This window comes from Phallusia mammillata, chromosome 7, assembly GCF_965637545.1.
Source record: "Phallusia mammillata chromosome 7, kaPhaMamm4.hap1.1, whole genome shotgun sequence".
Taxonomy (NCBI): domain Eukaryota; kingdom Metazoa; phylum Chordata; class Ascidiacea; order Phlebobranchia; family Ascidiidae; genus Phallusia; species Phallusia mammillata.
Genome location: NC_137258.1, coordinates 7,293,348 through 7,317,742, shown reverse-complemented (window position 1 = coordinate 7,317,742; position 24,395 = coordinate 7,293,348). Strand labels below are relative to the sequence as shown.

The following is a 24,395-nucleotide window of genomic DNA, read 5'->3' as shown; positions in this document are numbered from 1 at the left end:
TCAAGTTGTGGAGATGATACTAATGGGAGCAGATGCCCTGGATTCCCAAAACAAGAAAATGTTGTAAAAACAATTGTCGCACACTTGTAATTTTATTTCATACATGCGCGCGTATATGTAGACAACACAATACGATAAATGCAGGAGGTCAAGATGTTTTACTGCCACTGACGGACGTGTAGGTCGGGCTCATGGGACGTAAGGCTGGAGACAGGTAATGCTGAATCACTGCTGAGTAGAATTCACAAACTCTCGTCGCTGTCATGTTCTGTTGATTCGTCCTCAACCATAGCGGTCGCTAAGTCCCCCGAACTGTTGTTGGAATCTTCTGATTAAAAGGAAATACCGGTTTGTAATCTTGATCGTTTTTAATCGAGTTCTGTACCTTTTACGTACAACATGACGTCACGTGACGCAAATCAAAAGTCATTGACGTCATCACGATTTGTCAATAATTAGCCTAAACGTTTTATACCAAGAGTGGCCAACTTAAACATGAAAAATGACGTGAAAATTTGTATTTTTTATTTTATTTCCGAACCAAAAGTTGGGAAAATGTATTTAACTAATTATTTCCGGTTTAAAATAAGAGTGTTTAACAAAAATCTAAATCCGCAGGCAAAACAAATTTATTCCACACAAAATAGCGCTGGTCAATTTTTTTCCGGTGCCAAAATCATTTTACATGTACCATACTGACGTCCAATAACAGAAATCGATCCAAAAAGCTGTTCATCCTATTCAAACAGAGCTACCTCGGATTTACACAGCAGTCCTGTCACAATGCATACAGTCTTACCGTTGTTGTCAGTTTCTCCACCGTCATCGAACATTTTGCCGTCCTCACCAGCCTGTTGTTTATCAATTGCCTCCTTAATATGATTGTTGATTCCCTTTGGATCGAGGTCAAGCGCCCATGAGAAGTTCATCATAGCGAGATGGTTTTCACCCAAAACCTTGTAAACCTGAACAATCTTTTTGTTTAGTACTGCGTTTAAATAGTTTAACTTCCGTTTAGCTATGTTTGTTGAGCCTACAGTCGATTTTAAGGTTTTAAATAAAGTTAACTATATGTTACAAAAACTATCCAAAACTGATTCCCAAATGTGAATTTATATTTAATACTCCGTTTAGCTAGGTTTTGTTAAGCCTACAGCCAATGCAAGTAAACCTTAAGCGCTAAATACCCAAACGTTTGATGCAATTCCAGAATAGAACTATTGTTTAGCAATGGGTCTCACCTTGCCCAGTAGGAAATAGACGAGGCTTTCTTTCGGCACAATCAGTTTCAATTGGAGCAGTTCTTTTAGCGCCTCCTCGTGGCGGTCGGTGGCGAATAAAATACTTGCACGGTGAAATTTACACAGCGCATTGCGAGGTTCCAGGGACAACGCATTAGCAAGGGTGTTTAATGCCGTCGTTGATCGCTTCTGTGCATGTTGAACGATTCCTGTCGAAAACAGCTTTCGTTTACATTTTTGCATAACCAGCCTAATCCGAACGTGGTTCATAGTACACCAGGTCTATTGAAATCGTTATACCCAATCAGTCGGACAAAAAGCATTCTCATAAGGAAAGGCGTAAAGGCAAGAAAAATCCACATGAATCTTTTCGGGACTCGCAATCTACCAATTGAGCCACGCCACACAGGCTCAGTGGTAAGTCCGTCGAAAGTTGAATCACAATGGCCGTTGCCTACCTCGTATGGTGCACATGTCAGCTTCGTAGTAAAAAGTAAATACACATCGCCAGTATGCGAGTAATCGGCCAGTTTATGCAGAACAACGATCACGGCAAAATTTACTCTTTTTTAGTTCCCTAATTTCGCATACTACATAAATTTTGATTTTGCATACTCCATAAAATCAAATATTTATCCCCCAAAGCATGTCAAATTTATGAGAGGGGATTACCATAAGAGTTTCGGATGGTCACAAAATGTGAAAAAAAAACTAGGATAATATATAGAACGTACCAAGATGACACAACAGCACCGAACTTCTCATGTTAATTGAAAGTGCTTTCTTGAAATGAATTTCAGCTAAGGCAAAATTTTCCTGTTTGTAATAAATTGACCCAATGCCGTACCTGAAAAATAAACGTTAAATGTTTAGGAATTCAGTAGTAAGCGAGAGTTGCATGTAAGTGCAGAGGAAACGTGGAAAATACTTGTAACCGTATCAAATTTTCAAGCGTCAAGTTCTTTGAGCCTGTGGGCCACATATTTTGCTAGATGCACTCCTCTATCAGTCTCTATGTATATCCTCTATGTATATCAGACCATAATAAGTCTCACTGCATGTTTACTAATGTACTATATTGTATGTGTTTTATCCAACGCAAACAAGTACATTGAAACGCACTAATTACCACCAGGAAATTATAATCGCAAACTACATGATCATAAACAAATAAAATCGTAAAAACGAAACACCCACCATGCGTTGTAATGCCTTGGGTCGCAGTGAATAGCTTTTCGGTAACAAGCCATTGCTCGCTCGTTGTCATCGCTGTAAGCGTATTCGTGGCCGAGCAAGGTGTGAGCATACGCGTATTGTGGGTCAATTTGCACAGCACGACAGAAAAACTTCACAGCACTTTCGTTGTCGTGACGAAGAGAGAAGCAGTTCCCCACAGAACACCATGTCTGTGCGATAAATACATGCAAGTTGGTAAGATGTCACGAAACATTTGTCCAGATTAGGCGAAGATCCGGATTAACCAATGTCGTTTGGTTCAAGCCTTATCACAACAAAAATCATTTGTACCTCAAGTTTCATCCGAATTAACCGAAATCAAGTTAACCGAGGATTACGTTATGTTCGTTATCTGTGAACTTTGCATGAATGCTTTCCCACAAACTATGGGTTATAAGTCATTCCTTGCTAAACAGCAAAAAAACGCTGATGTTTTAATAGTAATTGAGATGCCACATTGCCAAGAAAAATTGATCTTCGACCAAATCTACACTTCCGTTAAGTCGAACGCTTCTACCATTATATTTAGTGACCGCATAACGGTTAATAAGTATATCATTTTCACTCAGTAACCAACCTCAGTTGACATGGGATCAAGCTCGATGAGACTGTGGGCGAGCGTCGAAAGAGCAATGCTGTCCTGCAAGTGCCACAAGGTGGTGCTATAGAGCGCGAGGCCGGTCACGTGATGTGGATGATCAGTGCGAAGTTCCTCAAACACGTCGGAGGCCTGCAACACAGTACATATTGTCGTATGATTGTTGAAGAAACATGTACCCAGGATGGCGCATTGGGTACCTGGTCAGTTAGATTGTACTTGTCAGCCTCTTACTCCAACGACAAAGTGTCGCGTCCTTTGTATGGGCGCATCACAGTAAAAAGTCGGATAAAACTCGCTCGTTTTCCAGATTGAGTTGAATTATGAATAGTGCTGCCCTACATAGACTCGTGCTTGTGATTCACACAGGTACAGGTTACACCGGGATGAACTGTTTAAGTGACTCATACCCTTATATAAGCTGATCTAGATATTTTTTTAGTACAATGTTTACCACAAACGTATATAAGCTGTTGCTTCAAGGCATGATAGCAAATTTATAGAGCTCTTTTGGCAATTGTATTTTTATACCAACGTTTCGACGTTCTATACAGGTCGCATTCATCAGGGTAAATAACGCTGAATGCGCGTGCACGATAAACAAAGAAAAAAGAATTAAACGCAAGCATGTCACAACGCAACGAAAACACTGTGCGATGATGAATGATGGGGGCCTCTAATCAAACGTTATTTTACCAATGCAAGCGCTATTTATCCGGTTTTCCTACCTTTTTGTATTCGGTCATCTCGAAGTAAGCCCTTGCGAGAGCGGAAAGTGGCCACGTGGTGGCGCGCTGGTGCGGAGGTAGCGACTCGATATATTGCACGGCTTTCCGGCAATCGAACTGACAAAGAGCGAGTAACGCATTTCCCATGTCCCGAAGCAATGTCATGAGGCCATCTGTTAAAAAATTGTTTCGTTTTTTCGTGACAACAGAAATAATGCGTTTTGAATTATATGCTTTACTTGAGTGGTTACCAACCTTTATTGGCAAATTCGTAACAATTCAAAAGATTCTCAATCGTACCTAATACTAAATGGTATATGCTAAACTAAATTTAAAAAAATCCTTCCCTCAAGTTTTAAAGTTCCTTTCCGTTTGGGAACCACTGCATTACTTTAATAGGGTGAAAGGTTAAATTCGAGAACCATTATTTGCATGAACAACAATTGTTGTTCATAAGATGTGCATTTGTAAGATAAATCTTAAACACATAAACTGCGTGTGCGGTTTGGCATGACTATTTGAGTGGGTAAAACGTAGCAAGGTAAAATACGGCCAGCGATTTGCTTCACACGATAATAGACACAAGTCTGTTCCGTATTCTCAGAGTCAATACACAGGAAATCAACAACAAACCTATAGATGTTTTATGGGCCGCCAACACATATTGGTTTGTAGAGTATGGTTGCGGAGAACTTGGTTTCGACGATTTTTCGCACGAAGACTCCACTTTGCTGATTTCGTCAGATAAATCCTTCACCGCTATATCGCCAGCTACTGACATAAACAAGTAAAAACGTTCATTGATTAAACCAAGCAGGTAAATAATTGGGGTGCTGGAGAATATCAAGGGGTCTGGTGCAACTAAGGGGATTTGGGGTATTTGAACCGTTAGTGACAGACATAACATGTACTTGGAACTTTTCTTTTGACAAATGTATCGTTTGCACCAAAGCTTGAACGATATTAGGTCGACTTTGCAAAGACTGGACACTCCATTTACTACAAGGCAAAGAATACATGTGCCATGAGTTATAACAAATTTTGCCGTGAAACATGCAATTTTGGGTGAAATCGATCAAAATGTATTTTTTTATTATGTCGTAAATCGCACCGGCATTGATAAAGCGAGCACACGACGGTGTAAATGTGACATATGAACTTACATTTCGTTTGCCGAAATCGCGCGTTTCTCTTCAAGACATCTTTCGGTTGATTCGATTTGCCTTTCACATGTTTCTTGGCGTTTTCCTGTAACAAGACGTCAAAAAACTAGAAAAGTGGCTTTCTGATATACTTCCATTTTATATATTCTATACGATATTTACCAATTCACTACACTATACACAATTTTATCTACATACATGATTGTTTTTGCAAGCAAAAACGAATGGGTCCCCACACGCGTGTTTATGCGGATTTACGGTAAACCTATGTGGCGGTTATTTTTATATTCTTAAGGACAAATTTTTCACAAAGCATAAACTTAACTTTAAAAGTTCTTTTCCGTATTCTTTTAGCATCATTATTGTCATATAATTACAAAAAAATCGGTGAAAAAAGAACGGGGAAAATACATTCAATTTAATCTCTTGCTTTGACCTTGATATTGTGGTTCAAGTTCAGTTTTTAAACACAAATTTTCCTAGAAAGCCTTAACTGTTGTATTAGACACTATATAAAAAAAGTCGTTTGCTACAAAGGTATACATAACAACTTGTTTTTCACTTAACTTTGTTTCGCAAAAACGACCGTTTAATGACCTTTTGACACTGTTTTTAATAGCATGCAGTCCTTAGTGTTCAACAATACCGTTTAGACTAATTTATACATGACTTAAGTACTGATTCTTGAATTGATTTGATTTGTCAAAAATATAAAAGATACGTTATGACGAAAAATTCGTAACGGTGTTGTAATGCCTACAAGTTGACCTTTAGTGACCCGTGGTTATGAGACGGCGAAGCTGACAACGAGAATTTAAAGACCATTTATCGCGGCGTTCGAAAAAGTTAAGTTTATTAAATTTCATATTTATGTTCATCAACGATGTTTTGCCTGACATAAACGAAACCGAAGTACGTTTATCGAGTTCGAATTACGTCTTAGGTGTAAAACCTGCGCCAATACTGAAAATGCGCGTGATAACTCAATAAAACGACACAGCATTGCTGCACAAAAAAACAGCTGATTTCTAATCACCCAAACGACTGTCTCGTAAAACCTCTGTCCAGACGTCAAGCTGAGCACTCCCGCTCTGCTGCCTTAATCGTAAACCAGTGAATTCCTCCTTTGGGACTTATATCTGACTGATAGCGTACACATATTATGGGTTGTAAAGGTAACTGGCAAAATTTTAAATACTAAACGAATACCCTGCTTAAATAATTGATAACTTTTTCAAATATTTCTGCACCATAGGGCATGTATTTCTACCTTAAAACTAAAACCGATTATTTCGGGGTTTAAAGGGTAAAAAATGGGTGAATCCGAAAAAAAGATACAAAATTCTTTGAAAAACTTTACATTGCACCAAGCAACAAAGCATGAAACTCCAAGATGCTGTACTTTAGTCAGTACAACCGTTTCAAAAATTTCACGTTTTGGGGGCCTGTGGGTGAACCGCTGGGTCAATCGGGGTCAAACTTCAGGAGGGTCAAATTTGGATTATTAACTAACATCTCTGTAAATTTGAATAAATTTGGAGCACTCTTTCTTGACCAAACGCGTCTCACAAGCCAGCGTTAGACAGAAAAAAGAAAAAAGAAAAAAAGAAAAAAAAATACGGACAAAAACAATATGTGTCCCCTTCAGGGAAGGGGACCCATAATTACAGAATATGCGAAGTGAATGAACAACATCAATCAACTGATGGAAAAGTATATCTTTACCACAATACACTTGCGATTTTTGGGTAGTAACGCTAAACACAGCAACAATCGCTAGCAGTAGGAACAGCCCAAAACGAGGCCAAAAAAACATAAGGCAAAAATTATAATTTGGCAGCTAACTTCGTTGCAATAGATTTCCCAACAACAAAGATATGTCCGTTAAATTAGCGTCGGTTTCCACACCAGGCAGACAAAAACCGTATTTATGGGGTTATTAGTGTTCACCACAAACATCAATGTCGGGCACAAAACAGAGGAAATCATGACCGTAATAAAAAGGTAGTTTTGACATAATGCCAAAAAACAGTATTTTGCATGGGAACTGGCTATTGAACACATTTTAAGCTATTCTTCACTTATCACTTGTCTTACCTTAACTGAGTTCGAAGTAGAGTGAACGTAACTGCGAGTATTTCTTCTAGTTGTCGTCACTGCTGTAGCGGATTCGGGGTTGGGACTTTCACAGGTTGGGTCATTGGCTCGGCTGTTCTCAGAGGAGAAGAGAAGTTTGCTCGTAGCAGTTGGCGCGTCACCCACTTTGCGAGATTGCCGTGTTGCCATCTGTTTGCAATCGAGCAGTAAGTAACTAGGTCAAACGGTTTACCTAGTGATGGGGATTATTTAAGCTGCCAACATTGTTGCATGAAATGTAGTTTATGTATACGAACATATACATATGTGCACATATATATCAAACAGCAGGACATATTGTAATGTGGTTGTATACACACGAGAAGTATAAAACCTTAAGATGCATTTACGGTACATTATACATGCTGCCACTTATTCAATCTAAATTCTGAAAAGTATCTTTTAAATTCAAAAGCAACTTTTTAGATGTAAAAATGGTTTACAATCACAGTTACACTGGGCATTGGTTCATTTAGTGCAATGGTTTTACTTACTTCTGAGACTGATTTATAAAGCCAAAAACTTACCCTTTTAGCAGGAACTTTTCGGTCAACTGGAGGAGGTGCCATGTCAGTTGGTGTTACCATTGCCTTTGACCTTTCCCATGCAGGACTTGGGGTTTCAATCAGAGGCATTACACCAAAGCTACCAAAACAACACATCAAGTTTAGAAATCTTGTCTCCGAATATCATCACTTAAGCATTTAAATTGCACAACAAATTCATTTAGCCACATACCTTGGTGTGAGTGGACTTAAGGCAGCAGGTCCTACTAAGGATTTTGTACCCTGGAGGTTTGTTCTAATATAACGTCGGTCACTTGCTGCACTTCTCAGTCCCGTGTAGGAGTCAATTGAGCTGTCCCACTCATTTTGCTCTGATGGTGTAGACTGAAATCCAAACAAGCACATAATTCAAGCAGGCATTGACAAGACCAAGAAACTTACTCTGAAAAAATCCATTGCAGTTTGATCCAATGTGGACGAATCCTTACTACCAGTGGTGCAGCGGTCTGAGCCGCGATTAACTGTCAAGAATAATGTTTGTATGTAAGAAATTTTATTTGTGGAATTTTATTTAAATATTTACCATCTGTGCTATTGGGGGGTGTCGACACAGGAGCACTTGGTGTTACATTAGAAATATTGGTTTTCGGGTCTGCGATCTTCCAAAAAAATAGAATAGGTTAAAAAGCGAAATTAAGTTAAACTATGGCCTCACAATAAACAATTAATCATACTCTCTCAGAAAGATTAGAAAATGGCTCTGTCCCTTCAGTGTTGGAGCCAACTTGACTGGGGGCGAGCACCTTTACAGCATTTCCCTTCTTTTTTCGTGTAGGCATAACATTTTGGGGTGTATTGACTGCACAACAACACACAACATTACCAGGTACTGATATATACAACACTTCAAGTATACAGGTATTAGATTTGCAATAATTCAAACTTACTTTGGGTATTAATTACAGTGGGTTGTACTTCCACATGAAAGTGTTCCTCTGGATTAGGCTTTTTTCCAGCTTCACACATTCTTTCAAATGAGGTCCAAAGCAATGGATTTAGCTTTAAACTCATTGAAAAACATTTTTCGGCCATTTCAGGCCTTTCGGTCCTTTGATACATTTTCCCCAGGAGGGCCAAGGCAAAACAACTGGCATCACCAAACTCAACTGAAATATCCCCAAGCATTGTAGTTATGTTTGAGAACTTCATTGCACTGCTTGTCAATGTGTGTTCTGCCTTAACATATCTGTAAAATTTAGTATTTTTACATTTGTTGCTTATTGTGAAGAGTTTTACAGTTGTATAATCCTTAACACATACTCAGACTGGTCAAAGCAAGCTTGAGCATAAAGAAGTTTGCACTCCGGCAACCGAAGTCCATGTTTTTCCAGTAAAACTTGAACAATCTTGGGCTTTCCAATTCGATAATATGCAGTGGCTAGAAGGTAAAGTGCGTCGTCGGATCCAACTAAAGCAGAATAAAGTTTAGGTAAACATCACAGAAGTACATTGTATTTTTTTAGAATTCACAATTAAAAAAGTTACTTTGTACCTTCCGCAAATAGTCTTTCTGCAAGAAACAATGCATCACCATAAGCATAGTGATTTAAACAGTTCCATATGGCATTCTGAATGTTGAAGGGATGTTAATAAACTATCATATAAAGTGGGTCAAACAAAACATACCTTTATAGGACAGGATACATCATGAATAACCATCATACTTTTTATTTAATGAATGCATAAATCCGGAATAGTTTTCCAAATTGAAGCAGAACGAGTCCCTGGTGCAAATTTTTGTTGCCTGCCCTATGCTAAAACAAAATACATTTACGAAAGAAGTAGTCCTAAATGCCAATCATGATTTCCGAAAATCAAAGCGTCTGTCATAAATTGTAATTCCTGAAAACTGAAACATACATAACATCTTAATGTCAATTCTCCTATCCCATTCGAGGGCTCAATCGAGCGAGTCAATGAAAACGACACAAGTTATGAAAAGAAAACTCAGTATCTCTTCTGGCGTCGGCGATCTTTTTACTACACAATAGAAATTGTATCGCACCTAATAAAATTTCGATGGTATGCCGGCAAACTATTTGGATTGGACGGTAAATTGCAAAACCTTCTTGTAATTGCAAAACCGAGTAAAGTGAGATGCAAACGAGTAAAAATTATAATTTATTACTACACTTTGCATAAACCTTTTACTTGATAGATGGTAAAATCATTCGCGTGGTAAAGGGAAAGATAAAGAACCTTTATTCAGTCGACTTTGTTGTTCTTTTGTTGTGCCTTTGTTGGGTATTTCGACAGTAACATTTAAAAAAATATTATGCGGACAACCGGACTGATATTTTATAGAACTGTTAAGCATTCTCTTTCGAAGTGGTCGGTTATGAAACTAGAAACATATATTTTTATGTTAGCAAAATTTGAACAAAATTTGTTCAACCAAAACTCTGCAAAATAGACAAAAGTACTTGGGTAGCTTTAAATAAAGTTTGCAAAGCACTATGTCAGAGGTCGGCAACTTTTCATACGCCGTGTGTCAATATACTTAATTTTCTTTCAAAAAGTGGTAATGATTCGCGTTCCTACATTCTGTGTTTATTAGCGGTTTGTGTCAGCTGGTTTATATAGTAATCAGATACCAGTATCAGTATGATTTGTATTTGTAAACTGGGTTTTGTGGTACTACTACATCATTACATTCCGAAACGATTTAATAGTTTTAATTCTATTAAACTGTACTTATCGAAAGTATACATCGAAAAACACTTGACATGCTATTGAAAACCACCTTATGCGTCAATACTGGAAACCGTGCCAGGGGTTGCCGGCTCTGTTATACCATCACTTTCATTCTTTCATTTCATTCATCTTTTATTAATTTTAACAGTGGAAAACGTCATGTGTAAATAAGCTGTTGCTGACAGGCATAATATGTTGACGAGTAATGTTCTTCCAGCAGTTTTTATTAGAAATATTTATTTATTAGAAACAAATCGACATTTCGACGTCCCATGCGAGACGCCTTTATTAGGATAATAGCACATCATAAAAGACCATTTTCTCTAAAAAAGCGACAACAGCATTAAAATACACATAAAAACAGCGATAATAAGCTTGTGCGGTTACCAACCGGTACCAACGGAATGATAAACCTTAATTCATTGGTGGAAAAGCGGCTAAAAATATATCATACGTAGCACGACAGATAAAATCAGGGTGGCTCAGTAGTCAATTAAAGAATATTTCAAACGAAACAAAACATAGCTGGTCGGAAACAAAAACATTACAGAGGAGTTTGGCAGAACGTAACTATTAGCTCCGTGGAACCGCAGTAGTACGGAACAGACAGAACAGTTCGACAAACATATTTCTACAATACTAACTTTTAAACAGATTTACTTAGCTCATTCACATAAAAACAATACAATAAAAAAGTTAGTTCAAATACCAATTGTTACGGAAAGTGTTGCTGCTGACAGTTTTTGGTCTTTGGCGCTCTTTTTTATGTGGCAGTTCTTTGGCGCTTTACGTTGTACGTTTGACGGTAGTGTACGTGTTAAGTTGTGTAAAGTGAGTGATGCTAGTTGTGCAAATTTTAAATGTACACTGTGTCATGTGATAAACGTGATACACCTTATGGATTCTATTTAAATATAGGCTTGATCACCAAAGGTCACATTTTCAAAAATTGTTCGGTTTGCAAAGTTTTACATCGTACTGCGAATTTGGATGCTTATATGAGTAATGGGATGTACGATATGGAACAAAAGAACCAAAACAGTTTTGAATTTCCTTAAACCTGACAGTTTAAAGTGGACCAAAAAGAAGTTTAAATCCCACAAAAACACAGATATAAACACAACTAGCGCGATCAGTCACACACGCAATTAATCATACTAAAACATGAACTTCGTATTCACAACTTTCAAACACTATTTAAAACATAAAAACATTATACAGAAATAGGAAACACTCAACTGTACTGCGAAACTAACACAAAAAGTTTTTCATACCTGCAGGTAGTTTCATGTAATATCGCTATGAAAACACAACTTAAAGGATTGACTTCGGTCTCGCAAAAAATGTTTGGAAAACGATGCGATACCCGACAATAATTAAAAAAGGATGCGATACTCTGTTTACTGAATTCTCACCACAACAATATTGTTTGCATTGTCTCTTCAGGAAAATTCATTCTTTGTTAAATTTTACTCACGGGTATTGAAATACCAAACCCGAAACGGCCCCTGATGACTTACAGTGTATTGTGAATCTTGTGTGATATATGTTTTTTAACTTTTGAAAAAAAACTTAACGTCGATTTTGCGTCAATTCTCTTACAAGTGTTAACAGACTGTCCTGGTCGTCTTGTTGATTTTCACGCAGGACGAAACAGTGGGCCGTTATTTTTCGACCAAGCTGTTCCAACTCGCTCTTGTTGTGCAAGGATCGCGTACCGGTCCGACGTCCAGCGATTTGCTTTACAAGCATAATCAGTAGTTTGGGTGATTTGCTTGATTTTGAGCTGTTCACTCGTTTCATCCATTTTGTCTCCAACTTCTTGAAGTCTTCAGGTTGATCTTGTGAAAAACTCAAGATGATAAGGTTGCAACCATCGCGCAAAGCTTTAGCACCTTTTTCAACGTTGTACACAACCTGCCTGTTCTGAATAACAAATGGTTTGATAATCGGGTGAACACTATTGAAATGTAACGCGTTTAAGCACTGGTTTACCTTATCCAGAGTGTTAAGGACAGTAATAACATCAGATTTACCCGAATCTCCAATTATGACTATTCTTTTTGTAGTCGAATGTGCAATACCTAAAAAATCATCTGCTTATAACCAATAGGCTGCAACCACTTAAAGCATAGCCAATTTTGAACTTCTACACGCAAGAATAAAAAGCTTACTAGGATTCAGTGGATAATTGTTCAAAAAGCTTGAGTGGAAGAGTTTTGCCGCCGGTGGCGGCAGTGTATTCTTTGCTGTGTGCAATAATCCTTTTCCGGTCCGCAAGATATTTCGAAGCCTGTTTGGTTGTCTATTTGATGGTCCTGGCTCTTCGTCGCCCGAAAATGTATCGCTTTGTGTGGGCGCATTGTTACAGGGAAGAACGGGTGAATTTCTGGTCGTACTTGAATTTGTAGATGTCATCCTCGCCCTGCTACGTGCAGTCGAATTTCGATTTTGTGCTGCTGGAGATTCTCCTTATATTGAAACTGATATTAAGTAAAGTTAATACGATTAAGATGCATTTACCCACCTTGTGTGTGTGTTCGGACAGGAGGCTGATATACAATAGGTGGTGGTTGAAATTGCCCTTCATTTGGTGGAAAGTAGTACGGATGGCCTTGATTGGTGCCAAACATCGAAAGAAGTGGGGTTTGAGCAGTTTCCTCTGTCAGCGGGGGCGAATTCTCTAAACTTTGAATGATATTCGACACCTGTAATATATATATATATATATAGGCATTGACAGAAATATCGTTGATGTATCTGGTATATTAGTTAGGTATTTAAGGTCATAAGCAAATATTACGACCGCGAAAGTCATAAACGCAAAACCTAAAGATTTGTTTTGGTTGTCTTAAATAAAGTTTGTTCCTGTTGGTCACAAAAGAAATAAATCACTTACTTGACGGGCAACTTGTTTATAATCAATTGGACAGTTGCACTCTAAAATTGTAACAATTCCGTTTGCACTTGGCCGCCTTTGTGGTTCGTGCTCCCAACACTGCTCTACCAACGAGCAAAGAGCATCACTCTTAACAGAAACAAAGCGATTGGTTTAATTATTATGCAAACCAGACGGTTAAAGCCAGCTTACCTCGTTTCGCATTCGGGGATAAATTTCAGGACGGCCACGTTGGTCGACCACAAAGCTACGGAGTTGTTGTGTCAAAACGCGTTGAAGCGGCTTTTCACGGGCCAAGATTTGCCAAACCGAAACCCCAAAACTATATACGTCCACCTGAACCAACATAATAAAGTAAAGCAGTAACAATGTTTTGGAACCTTGCCTGAATTTGTGGTATAGAATTGTACGTTTTACGTCAAATACTGAATAGCAAGATAATGCATGACACGAAATCAGACATACTTTTTCAAGCACAGGTGATAAAAATATATAGTCTTTTTCAGTATTCTGTTTATTCACGCGCTTAACACGGTCTACTACACAATACATTTGTTTATAACCTACTTTTGAGTCAGGGTGCATATTTGGGCTTTGCAGTCGCTCTGGGGAGCAATAAACCATAGTGGCAACCGACCCTTCCAACTGTCTTGCGTGCGACCAGTCGGCGGTAATGGTGCTTAAAACGCTGCCACCAAAATCACAAATTTTTACGTGCAGGTCGACATCAAGGAGAAGGTTGAAAGGCTAAAAAAAGTAAAAAACGATGTTGTTTTAAATTGAGGCATGACAAAGTTATCAAAGTTACCTTTAAATCTAGATGGAGAATCCGTTGATCTGTATTTACGTTGTGCAGAAAATCTAAACCAGATGCGAATTCAAACACAAACCTAAAAATACAATGTCATATAGCCTACGTTTTAACTGAGATATAAAAGTTTGTAACATCAAATCTTTAGACACAACAAGAAACCGACGGGAAACACCAACAACAATAATTAACATATTTACCGTTTTTTAAGTTCCAGTGGTATTTCTCCGTCCCAAGTATGCAACAATCCATGGACTGTTCCGTTTTCTGCATAGTCCATTACAAATCCGACTATTCCAAGGTCGTAATCAGCAATCCAAGCCATTATATTAATGATATGTTTGCAAGTTTGTGCATTGACATGCATATCTGCTTCTGAAGAATGCAAAACAAGCCTTTTGTTGAATAATTTTATAAAACTATACCAATATTAGCCCATACAAAATATCATTTCGCAGAAATGGATCATACAAAAACTGTTAAGGGTACTAACAATATTATTATCTAAAAATGTTTAACACAGTATAACCACATAACAATGGTGTAATAATTTCGGCTAAAATGTGCAAGACAGCCTGTATACATTGGACGTTAAAGGTCCACGAAAACGGGCTACTCTAAAATACGCAATCTGTACGCAATCTACTTATAAAACGTATGCAACTTTTAAAAATGTTGACGGTTAGCCTGGTTAGGGTTTTTAGGGTCTGGGTGAGGGTTTATAATAAAAATAACACTATAATTTAGTTTTGGATGTCCAGTTTGGACTTAATATTCTCATACGTGTTGAGAGTGGTACTAAACACTGTATGGTACCGCATGTTAACACTTGTGAGAAAATTAGACCTGAAAGGCATCTGAAATTAAATTTTAAAGTTATTTGTATCACAAACCCTCACCCTGACCCTAATAGCCCTAACCGTCAACATCTTAGTTAGTTTTTGTTAGTAGATTGCGTAGATTGCGTAGATTGCGTATAGATTGCGTAGATTGCGTAGATTGCGTAGATTGCGTAGATTGCGTAGATTGCGTAGATTGCGTATTTTAGAGTAGCCCCACGAAAACCAATAAAACTGCATAGGTTTACAAACAAGGATGAATGCCAAATGCCAGGGGCCATAGTGTGTCAACAGTGGCGTAGCCAGGGAGGGGCCAAAGGGGCCATGGCCCCTCCCAAATTTTCAAAGTTGTAAATTGATAAACTTTAATTTAGTGTATTTTCGTCCTTCATCATTGTGGTTTCGTCTCTCAACTATTAAAGGAATTAAATTAATTACCAAAAATGACTTTTGTCACCAAGTTGTTAGGCGAAATCCATGCTTTTTTGATTTATGCAGACATGGAATAAATCAACGAAGCGTTTGGCTGACCAGTCGAACCACAGTTTGGAAGTCACGTGTTTGGTAAAAGCACGCCGATTAGCAAAAAGGCGTTAGCAAAAAGTTGTATTAGACAACAAATCATTTGGCCCCTCCCAAAATGTTTGGCTGCCTACGCCACTGTGTGTCAATTGTGTTAATCTGACTACAAACACTTAAGCTGATATGATGTCTTAAAGTAGGGTTCGTTTAGCGTGTAGGCCCAGTTTACAGTTGTTGTTGTTGGTAGTCAATATAATCACCATAAAAACTTGGTCAAACTTGTAGGGAGGCTATAGCCTAGGTTGCAACCAAATATCCTACAGATGGAATATTCATATCAAAACTACGTAGATACCTCTTTTAAATTTTTCTATTTCTTGCATGTTTGTAGCGCTGGTAATTTTGACCGCTACAGTTCCAAAATGCTTTCTGTAGGCCTTTACTACATGTCCGAAACTTCCTCTTCCGACAAAACTGGGTCTTCCACTTTCCACAAATAACGTGTTGCAACTCCAGTGTCTTGCATTGGGAAACGACCCCTTGCGCCCTACTTGTTCACGTTGTTCCATTTGTTAGGCTCTAACAATAATTTAATAATTTCAGTCAGATGTTTTCTGGTTAAGAAACTGAACAGAAACGTTACTATAATGTTACAACCGGCGAAACTAATTGCTTATGGAGCAGTTTCAAAAAACAGGAACTATATAAACACCTAAGGCAAAAGCCATTCAACATAAATGATGTGAATCTTTCTTCTTTCAAAAGTACCTTAGAACGAAGCAAAAAGATCCTGAATTGAATTCGGAACCATGGACTTAAAACAGAACTTACTACACCTACAAGGTTTGATATTTACATTTGGCGGAATTTCGCGGTTTGGTAATGATTTACTTGGGGGTCGTAAACCCAGCAAGTGTGGTTCCAGCCCCGGTATGGCAGTGTTAACCCCGTATCAACAAAGCAACAACTTTACTAGTTTTACTAAAATAGTGAAACTATACTAAAATAGGGATAGTATTGATCAGTCATTCAAAAGTATATTTGCAAAATAAATGTTGTGGCTAATCACGCATTAAGAACCAAATCATGAACTTGTTTTGTTGACGCAAACATGTTACTGGTGGATAATTACTTGTGTTAAATTTTTGCGGTCTAAATTATATTAATAGTTAATCGGATGATAAGTCCTTGAAAACAAGTGTTTTTTTATTTGCATGACTAACCATAAAAATATTAAGGTTAGTCACGCGTAAAAGTTGCGTCTGTTGAAAACAAACACTAAAACCTTGCGAAGATCACCACAAGGAGTAAATGTATACATAATACATATATGTTTCTGTAAAAATAGTACACCGGGCCTGTTTTGTTTACGAAGTTGTTATGTCCAAGTCAACATCTTACGCGACCACCCAGTGCACACCTGTGCGACGAGGTTTGTCTGTGCCTCCAGGAACATTACTTTTGCATCCACGATGGAAAGATACAGATTTGGTGTCGCATCTTAAAGGAAAGGTGACAATTTCAGTAATGGGTGAAATTGGTGTTGCTGATTTTCATCCAACGTGTCATTCATGTGTGATGTATGTAACAGAAAAAGACATTGTTTCATCTGCAGCATACAGAAGAAGAATTGCTAAACTTCGTAACGCAAGAGGGTTTCAAAAGCGATGTGTGTTAGTGGACAAGACAGATGTAACTCATTTTCAATTTTGGGACATTCAAAAGTTTATTGTGTTGGATTGCAACATGAATATTTTAGGTGTTGATGGGTGCAAGGAAGCTGCAAGTTACCTGTGTCAAATGGTTATGTCGGCAATGAAAACTCCTAGCAGAAATCCATTTGTTGGTAAAACCCAAGGTCCTGCTTATACAGATGCTGCTATTTTGTCTGTTGTTTTGAAGTTTCCGCGAATTGGTGAAACAAAAGCAAAGCTTTTACTGGAGAAGTTCAAAAACATTGAGAACATAGTAAATGCATCACAAGCAAGTTTAACTGATGTAGTTGGAGAGTCGGCTGCAAAACAATTGCACAGATTTTTTAACAACGCAAAGTCTTGAATGATTTTCACCTTTATATATTTTTCAATTTTACCAACAGTGTAGTACCTTTTGCAACTTTTATGTAATATTTTTCAAGATATTTCGAAATTAGTGACCCTGGCCTCGCTTCATAACGTTTAGTCATTCTGACCCTAACAAGGCTGCAGTTCGTCTAACAAATTAAATGGCACAGATTTTGAAATTAAACATCTGCAGTTATTAAATTAAGTCGTCATAAAACATGCCATGCAGTCTTTAAAGTCTGTTTTTAGATGTATTGACTAGAGATACTGAATCAGTCTTCGATGCAACTAACAGCAATCTCGCAAAACTCTCACTAACAGATCAGCTTATCCTAAATGCAAGACTAAAGAATACTTAGCTTATAATGATGATATTTTTCAGAAGTAGGATGTCTTTTTAATTTTTCTTTAAACATGTTGAATTTTATTAAACATGATTGTTTTATTTCCTGTGGTGCTGTTACTCTTATCAGCTTTATAACACGGTAATGCAAATCAGTTTACCTATGCTTAAGTTTTAACCATTTATTGCTGGTAAAAAAGATGCTGTATGTTTTATCTACCTTTTTTTAATATTTTCAGATATTACATGATTGAAACACCACCATATGTTTGTTGGGATGAAACACACTTTGGTAAAATGGCAGGCCTTTATATTAAACAAACATTTTTCTTTGATGTGCATCCACCTTTGGGAAAGCTTTTGATTGCTGGATCAGGTAAAACTTTTTAGCCTACTTTATAAATATTGTGGAAATTTAGCAACATAGTTAACATTAGTTTTGTTTTTCAGCACACCTTTTTGGCTACGATGGCACATTTGCTTTTTCCAGTGCCAGTGAATATTCTAATATTAACCAAACACAGGAATCGGTGCCTTATGTAAAAATGAGATTGTTTTCTGCCTTGTTTGGTTCTTTGTTAATTCCATTGATCTTTCAACTTGTTTTAACATTAACTGAAAACAAATGTAGTGCTTACATAGCTTCTATGTTTTTGGTAAGTATACATCCCAAGAATATGCATTTCATAAGTTGAAGTGTATTTATGATCTGTGTTGTAGGCTTTCGATTGTGGGTTAATTACACTTTCCCAGTACATACTGCTTGATTCAATTATGTTGTTTTTCATGATGGGAGCAGTTGCAGCAAATGCAAAACTGACCATCCAACAAGGTGAACATTGTTTGCTTTCCTAATATACATGTTTATCATAGATACATGTATGTTACCAGTCATTTCTTTTTTTAAAGGAAACATGGAAAAGTACAGATTCAGTATAAAATGGTGGATGTGTCTATTAAGTACAGGTTTCTTACTTGGATGTGCACTTTCAACAAAGTTTGTTGGAGTTTTAACTGTTATTTATGTTGGTGCCTGGACTCTATGGGACCTTTTTATTGTGTGGTTTGAGGTTTGTCATTATTTTGTTTTCAATCGTTTATCCTTATTCTAGTTGTTCTACTATGCTTTGGCAGAGTATTTCATGGTCTGTTTTGCTGAAGTATATTTGTGCCAAAGTGTTTGGTCTCATTTGTTTACCAATTGCTCTGTACATTTTTGTCTTTTGGTTGCATTTTAAAGTTCTTGTAAACAATGGAAAGGGTGCGGATTTATATAGTACATCCTTTCAGGCAAGTTTGTTGGGTGAGTACGTATGTTGTTTTGGTATCTAGCTGCACTTACAACCAGATTTTTTTTATCAGGAAATCCCTTTCACAATACCACTGTCCCAAAAGTTGTAACCTCAAAAAACTTTATAACACTACGTAGCAGTGACTATGGTGGAGTTATTCTACACTCACACAATCGACCATTCCCAGATTCTGTGCATACTCAACATTTGCAACAGGTTAAAATTCCTTTTGTCTATTAAAATATATTGTTACTAGTATGACATTTAAAGTTACAGCTGTATATGTGACAATCTAGGTAACTGGCTATCTTGCAAAAGACTCCAACAACATTTGGAACATAATGAAGGTTAATAACAATGAAGTAAGTTGTCTGCTAACATGTTAATTCAGTACTCTGGTAAACAAATTGTGTATTTGCCAGAATAACACCATAGCCAACTCTATCAAACATGGTGATGTAGTGCAACTAACTCATCTTAAAACAAAGTCCAGACTTGCAGTGGTGTTAAATGACATCAACCGATGGGCATCAGCTCCTTTGTCTACAAACCATTTGCTTGTCACAACTGTGCAAAATTCAAGTCGTTTTGTTGCACAAGGTAGTGATCAGTGGAAGATTCAAATGTTGGGTAATGTTCATTTGGTTGTTTGTAACTTGGCAAGGTACTACTGTATTTTTCATTTGTAAGAAAACCAGACTCTATGTCCCATTGAGTGTCCAATCCGGTTAATTAATGTGGCAACTCATTGCTACTTACACTTGAGTGACCAAACTCTTCCTGACTGGGGTTGGAAACAAAGAGAGGTAATAAGCAAAATCTGCAACCTTTGGTTTTGGTGCTAATCATGCACTCTTTTGGTAGGTTACTTGTGTCAAACAACGACTTGCATATCACAACTGGTGGTTTGTTGAAAGTGTAATTAACTTTAATAAGACTGTTTCAACAAAACCAATACCAGTTCTGTCTTTTTGGCAAAAGCTTTTGGAATCACATGGCGTCATGTTTGCCATGAATTCCAGACTGGTTGCCAAACGTGGTGTCAAATGGTCCAAGCCTTGGCAGTGGCCAGTGCTTAATGAGGTAAATAAAAACATACTATTTTTACAATTTTGGCAAATACTATTTACAACTTTGGCAAACACTATTAAATAGCGTTGTTTTTTATACATACAGGGTCAATTATTCTCTCGATCTTCAGAAAAAGTTTATTTGTATGGAACACCATTGGTATGGTGGACCAATGTTTTCAGTCTGTGTTTGTTTCCTGTTGTCTATGCGCTTACATGTAGATACAGTATACAGTTTTTTGATACTAGAAAATATCGTTTAACATACAACATTGATATAGGTGTATGTGGGTGTTTTGCAATTGCCTGGCTTATTCACTATGGGCCTTTTTTCTTCATGAAGCGGGTGCTGTTCTTCCACCACTATTTTCCTGCTCATATATTTGCATGCTGCCTCTCAGGTGTGTTTCTAAACATGGTGTCTGAAAACTTTGCACAAAGCTGTTCCACAATGCTGCACATGGATCCTGTACCTTTACACCACACTGTGCTTGCCATTCTTACAGCTTTAACAATTGGTAGTTTTTATCAGCACATAGATATTTGCTATGGTGTGTCTGCGTGATTTTAAATAAGGTTTTATATGTATTTTTTTAATAAAACACATCATTGCCATGCAAATGAGAAATTATGTTGAATGGGCAGTGAATCAGGTCAACAATAAATTGGCAGTAAAAGTCATCAAATTAATCAAAAGTAATGTAAAAAATGGTGACATCCTGTTACATTGAAAACTTGTATGACACTGCGCCATCCACTTTATGAACAGATGTGGAGAAGGATCTCAGTTTAACTTCTTCTGAGTTAGGTATTAAGCAAGGACTGGAGTCTTCCCATTTTTCAGATACTTCCAAGTTTTTGTCAGTGTAAAAAAGTAAATCAAAAGAACCTAAAAATGACAGTATTAGATGCATGTGTTTGCATCTACTAGTTTGGACATAGTATCGACTTACAAGGACATTCCAAGAGTGGCAAAAATGTAACTGTTGCTGTGACTTGACGAATAACTGCCCGGATTTCAGAGTTGATGGTTTCTTTCGATCTGCAAATTCAATAATAATACATACTTAACAGCAACAATAAATAAATAAACACAATGTCAAAGCACAGTTTAAGTTTGTGAAGAAGTGGTAATAAAAAGAAAATTTTCATACTTTGTTGCTGGTTTTCCATTTTCACTTTTGTCAGATTCACACTGAATTTCAAACTGCCACCTTTCCAAAGTTTCATTTGTTTCAGACTCTCGTATGACAACAACAAGCCTTTTTACTGCACCTTTTTCCAACCATTCTATTTGCAGAAATAGTTGTTGGCGTTGGCAAAACAAAGGCAACACAGAAGAGAGCAACATTACGTTACCTTGTAATTGGGGCAAAACATTATCATTTAGGTAGGTCAACAAAGTTTCATCAGTACTGACAAGGATCGTAAGGCCATATTTCTTTTCTTGCTTGAACATCTCTGGTGGATAAACTCCACGCTGATACAAGATATTGTTTATTCCATAAACTGTGAATGATATAGACAAGTTAAAATCCTCAATAAAAAGTTTGCGATGGTACAAGAATCATCACTGTGTATGCTTTGACATTTTAAACCGTGAACTGTTTGTGTCAAACAAAGTTTTAATTGAGTTTTTTAACAACATTTTATTCCAATCCCAACATTTCATTGATAAACGCTATGCAATCCAAAAGCATATAATACTTACAGAAAAACTCAGAAACAATTGCAGCAGATCCTTTGAGTGTAATTTTGTTCAATTGCTTAGCCGCAGCCATATTTACGTCTTGTTGATGTCAGTCACTCAGTCTGCAAATAAATTTTAGTTTCACAAATCAACTTTAATGCAAACCAGCTGGTTTTTGTGTTTCAAATGTTCCCTCCACCATTTTACTTGTTATGAGCGACCTTTGACCTATGAATTATACGTCATGTTTCCAGTTTTTTATTCTTTGCGGGCAAAATGTCCAGCATTGTAATTTTAATCGCTAGCGGAATAGCGGATATAAAACAATGTTGTTGTATTGATTGATTTACCGGTAGCTAAGAATTAATTTAAAAACACGTAAAGATTTGTTCCACTCACCGTGTTTAATTGATACTGATTTATTGTTTTTGTTTGTTAGGTCATTGGATGCAATTTCCCAAGGTAAATCGGAGCGAGCGCAACTTTATGGTGTCTAATCAAATAATAATATTCTGGTTGGAAGTTTTTTTTAGCAGTGAATTTTTATTTACGACAGGATGCTAGTCGCAAGCACATCGCACATGCGATATTTCCTGTCACGTGTCAAATCTCCAATTGCAAACGAGGTTTGGTCCAAAACGTGTTTTGCTTCAATACACTGCACTCCTGTAAGTACACTGTATACAAACGTATTGAATTGTTGCATTTGAAGTTTTACCTCGCTTTCAAACAGCAATTCTTTTTAGGTACAATTTAAAAAGATCATTATGAAACTTACTGAAGAACAACGTGCCTCTTTACTCAATCCACTTAAAGCAGCTGGCTGGACAATGGTGGAAAATAGAGATGCTATTTACAAGGAGTTTTTGTTCAAAGATTTTAATGAGGCATTTGGATTTATGTCCAGGGTTGCATTACAAGCCGAAAAAAGCAACCACCATCCAGAATGGTTTAATGTGTACAACAAAGTAGGTTTTGAATTAAGTTTTTTGTGTTTAAAACGATGGCCATTTCTATGCAAAGACTAGCATATATTTATGTAACTAGCATGTTTTTGTACTGTTGCGCAGTACTAGATGAACTTACTATGCCTAATTTTAAATTTGACTTATTAAACAGCAGTTTGATCCTACTGCTGCTGAGTAATGTTGTGTTTCTTTCAACATATTTATTGGACAAGGTTGTTTATAGCACCTAACATATTTCATACATTTCAGGTTCAGATTACTTTGAGCACACATGACTGTGGTGGACTCTCTGACCGTGACATTAAACTTGCCACTTTTATTGACAAAGTTGCTGCATAAGCATACTACTGATTTTGGGAAACTACTGATTTTGGCGCTTTTATTGTGTGCAATTCATTGGTTCATTTATACTTCTTTGTAATTCACTAATGCTGCGTACTGTACTAATGCTTGTTTTGGGACTTTTTATGAAAAACCAGACGTTTGATGAAATTTACTGTTTATGTTTGAACTATGCACTGCAGCCTGCAAATGTTTGTGTTATTAGAGTGTAAAGGAAAATAATACACAATATCTTGAAACACATATTGTTGTTGTGGGCAAGGCAGAAAAGTTTATTGATCAGTTATCAAGCTGATAGAGTAGAATGTTATCATGAAGTACCAGTCTTTTTCACTTGTATGGACTTAAAAACATGGTAGATCAGCAATTAAGATTTCAATACAAAACTTAAAATCAGCTATTTTTCAAATTCTGCAATGCACACAGGATCAAGTTACATTCCGCCATTATTTGAGTTGATTATGTGTTTTGCCTGAGTTAATGCATGACTTGCAAATAGTAACTCATCTTGGCAATTGGTGGCAATTGGTGGCAATTTACCAGAACAATGTAAAGCTGGAGAAGTAAGCATTTGCAGAGCAATTTAGACCAAAGCAGAAGAGCAGTTATCGAATTCAGGTTTTTGAAATTTTCAATAATTGTGTAATTTTGATGTTTTCAAATAAGTGTCAGGGATGTAGGGCTCAGAGACATGACGCTATTAGTAACGGTGTAGCTGCAGCGCGTTTATCATCTTTCCACCAATTGTGCCCTTACCTTTGTCGCGCTTTATAACGTCCCAACGTTGCGCAGCTATTTCCGGCTTGGTGAATATTTTAGTGCAATTGTGCTGCTACGATTTGTATCACCGGCGAAATAAACTCAACTCAACTCAAAATAAGAGTGTTAGCCATTATCAAGCAAAAATTGTGTTTTCTATTCAAAATGATGAATTAGTGGAAACATGGAGCAATTCAGTTTAATTAAGCATAACAATGTGCATTTTCGTAGTGCATCATGGTTATTCACTAGGAAACGACCCCAGACATATGATTGTTTCACTAGCAGTTTTTAACTTTATTTCAACAGCCTATACTGGCCAACTGTCAGATAATTTGTTTTGGGGGAGTACAAAAGTTTGGAAAGACATGCTGCATGGCATTTTTAATCTTCTTGTCATAAAATGGTCTCTTATATGTTCAGTTATCGTAAGTT

The 24,395-nt window shown here is 37.1% G+C and overlaps 6 protein-coding genes across 12 annotated transcripts; 3 read left to right on the top strand and 3 right to left on the bottom strand.

Annotated features, from left to right (window-relative positions):
• Window positions 1-73: 73 nt before the first annotated feature.
• On the bottom strand, window positions 74-9,558 carry LOC145237758 (cell division cycle protein 27 homolog). 3 transcript variants are annotated; one of them, XM_080100740.1, is made up of 19 exons: window positions 9,295-9,558; window positions 9,161-9,236; window positions 8,929-9,076; window positions 8,556-8,854; window positions 8,343-8,467; window positions 8,192-8,267; window positions 8,050-8,129; window positions 7,841-7,992; window positions 7,630-7,747; window positions 7,064-7,252; window positions 4,967-5,051; window positions 4,437-4,577; window positions 3,804-3,976; window positions 3,055-3,207; window positions 2,439-2,647; window positions 1,976-2,088; window positions 1,242-1,450; window positions 800-965; window positions 74-325 (listed from the first exon to the last, which is right to left on the bottom strand). In XM_080100740.1, exons 1-19 carry the CDS (start codon window positions 9,328-9,330, stop codon window positions 243-245), a joined length of 2,631 nt encoding a protein of 876 aa, XP_079956866.1. In that variant the 5' UTR covers window positions 9,331-9,558; the 3' UTR covers window positions 74-242. The 3 variants fall into 3 exon arrangements, with proteins under 3 accessions (XP_079956866.1, XP_079956865.1, XP_079956864.1); XM_080100739.1 differs by having other exon boundaries at window positions 74-328; window positions 4,437-4,574; XM_080100738.1 differs by having other exon boundaries at window positions 74-328; window positions 9,295-9,557.
• Window positions 9,559-11,520: 1,962 nt separating this feature from the next.
• Window positions 11,521-14,441, bottom strand: LOC145202632 (uncharacterized). 2 transcript variants are annotated; one of them, XM_080075632.1, is made up of 9 exons: window positions 14,273-14,441; window positions 14,070-14,151; window positions 13,829-14,008; window positions 13,454-13,597; window positions 13,262-13,390; window positions 12,890-13,070; window positions 12,537-12,833; window positions 12,358-12,446; window positions 11,521-12,288 (listed from the first exon to the last, which is right to left on the bottom strand). In XM_080075632.1, exons 1-9 carry the CDS (start codon window positions 14,437-14,439, stop codon window positions 11,935-11,937), a joined length of 1,623 nt encoding a protein of 540 aa, XP_079931758.1. In that variant the 5' UTR covers window positions 14,440-14,441; the 3' UTR covers window positions 11,521-11,934. The 2 variants fall into 2 exon arrangements, with proteins under 2 accessions (XP_079931758.1, XP_079931757.1); XM_080075631.1 differs by having other exon boundaries at window positions 13,454-14,008.
• Window positions 14,442-16,662: 2,221 nt separating this feature from the next.
• On the top strand, window positions 16,663-17,880 carry LOC145239364 (Fanconi anemia core complex-associated protein 24-like). The gene has a single exon (XM_080102675.1). It carries the CDS (start codon window positions 16,814-16,816, stop codon window positions 17,489-17,491), a length of 678 nt encoding a protein of 225 aa, XP_079958801.1. The 5' UTR covers window positions 16,663-16,813; the 3' UTR covers window positions 17,492-17,880.
• On the top strand, window positions 16,885-21,710 carry LOC145239360 (protein O-mannosyl-transferase 2-like). 2 transcript variants are annotated; one of them, XM_080102666.1, is made up of 12 exons: window positions 16,885-16,945; window positions 18,079-18,215; window positions 18,290-18,495; window positions 18,560-18,671; window positions 18,749-18,909; window positions 18,974-19,142; window positions 19,202-19,347; window positions 19,428-19,493; window positions 19,554-19,761; window positions 19,822-19,937; window positions 19,996-20,214; window positions 20,308-21,710. In XM_080102666.1, exons 2-12 carry the CDS (start codon window positions 18,086-18,088, stop codon window positions 20,764-20,766), a joined length of 1,992 nt encoding a protein of 663 aa, XP_079958792.1. In that variant the 5' UTR covers window positions 16,885-16,945; window positions 18,079-18,085; the 3' UTR covers window positions 20,767-21,710. The 2 variants fall into 2 exon arrangements, with proteins under 2 accessions (XP_079958792.1, XP_079958791.1); XM_080102665.1 differs by lacking the exon at window positions 16,885-16,945 and adding an exon at window positions 17,904-17,981.
• Window positions 20,767-22,357, bottom strand: LOC145239363 (mitotic spindle assembly checkpoint protein MAD2A-like). Of its 3 annotated transcripts, none has more exons than XM_080102671.1 (5): window positions 22,291-22,357; window positions 21,913-22,013; window positions 21,356-21,710; window positions 21,155-21,243; window positions 20,767-21,090 (listed from the first exon to the last, which is right to left on the bottom strand). In XM_080102671.1, the coding sequence occupies exons 2-5, from the start codon at window positions 21,980-21,982 to the stop codon at window positions 20,924-20,926; spliced, it is 681 nt and encodes a 226-aa protein (XP_079958797.1). In that variant the 5' UTR covers window positions 21,983-22,013; window positions 22,291-22,357; the 3' UTR covers window positions 20,767-20,923. The 3 variants fall into 3 exon arrangements, with proteins under 3 accessions (XP_079958797.1, XP_079958799.1, XP_079958800.1); XM_080102673.1 differs by lacking the exon at window positions 22,291-22,357 and adding an exon at window positions 22,099-22,197; XM_080102674.1 differs by lacking the exon at window positions 22,291-22,357 and having other exon boundaries at window positions 21,356-21,491; window positions 21,561-21,710; window positions 21,913-22,084.
• A 19-nt stretch (window positions 22,358-22,376) lies between these two features.
• LOC145239366 (pterin-4-alpha-carbinolamine dehydratase-like) lies at window positions 22,377-23,444 on the top strand. The gene is made up of 3 exons (XM_080102677.1): window positions 22,377-22,559; window positions 22,638-22,859; window positions 23,109-23,444. The coding sequence occupies exons 1-3, from the start codon at window positions 22,449-22,451 to the stop codon at window positions 23,196-23,198; spliced, it is 423 nt and encodes a 140-aa protein (XP_079958803.1). The 5' UTR covers window positions 22,377-22,448; the 3' UTR covers window positions 23,199-23,444.
• Window positions 23,445-24,395: the final 951 nt, after the last annotated feature.

Bases quoted from the DNA above. Each gene is read 5' to 3' on its own strand.
- LOC145202632 (XM_080075631.1), bottom strand. From the start codon at position 14,439: ATGCATGTCAATGCACAAACTTGCAAACATATCATTAATATAATGGCT. The intron at 13,391-13,453 runs GTAAGCTGGCTT...GTTTCTGTTAAG, and splicing joins ATCCCCGAATGCGAAACGAG to AGTGATGCTCTTTGCTCGTT. The intron at 12,447-12,536 runs GTAAGCTTTTTA...ATGATTTTTTAG, and splicing joins CAATTATCCACTGAATCCTA to GTATTGCACATTCGACTACA.
- LOC145239366 (XM_080102677.1), top strand. From the start codon at position 22,449: ATGCTAGTCGCAAGCACATCGCACATGCGATATTTCCTGTCACGTGTC. The intron at 22,560-22,637 runs GTAAGTACACTG...AATTCTTTTTAG, and splicing joins CTTCAATACACTGCACTCCT to GTACAATTTAAAAAGATCAT. The intron at 22,860-23,108 runs GTAGGTTTTGAA...CATACATTTCAG, and splicing joins GGTTTAATGTGTACAACAAA to GTTCAGATTACTTTGAGCAC.
- LOC145239360 (XM_080102665.1), top strand. From the start codon at position 17,911: ATGTTGAATTTTATTAAACATGATTGTTTTATTTCCTGTGGTGCTGTT. The intron at 19,143-19,201 runs GTGAGTACGTAT...TTTTTTTATCAG, and splicing joins CTTTCAGGCAAGTTTGTTGG to GAAATCCCTTTCACAATACC. The intron at 19,938-19,995 runs GTAATAAGCAAA...CTCTTTTGGTAG, and splicing joins GGGGTTGGAAACAAAGAGAG to GTTACTTGTGTCAAACAACG.
- LOC145239363 (XM_080102671.1), bottom strand. From the start codon at position 21,982: ATGGCTGCGGCTAAGCAATTGAACAAAATTACACTCAAAGGATCTGCT. The intron at 21,711-21,912 runs GTAAGTATTATA...TATCATTCACAG, and splicing joins AATTGTTTCTGAGTTTTTCT to TTTATGGAATAAACAATATC. The intron at 21,244-21,355 runs GTATGAAAATTT...TTGAATTTGCAG, and splicing joins AATGGAAAACCAGCAACAAA to ATCGAAAGAAACCATCAACT.
- LOC145239364 (XM_080102675.1), top strand. From the start codon at position 16,814: ATGTCCAAGTCAACATCTTACGCGACCACCCAGTGCACACCTGTGCGA.
- LOC145237758 (XM_080100738.1), bottom strand. From the start codon at position 9,330: ATGATGGTTATTCATGATGTATCCTGTCCTATAAAG. The intron at 7,748-7,840 runs GTATGTGGCTAA...TTGTTTTGGTAG, and splicing joins TTAAGTCCACTCACACCAAG to CTTTGGTGTAATGCCTCTGA. The intron at 2,648-3,054 runs GTTGGTTACTGA...TTTATCGCACAG, and splicing joins TTGATCCCATGTCAACTGAG to ACATGGTGTTCTGTGGGGAA.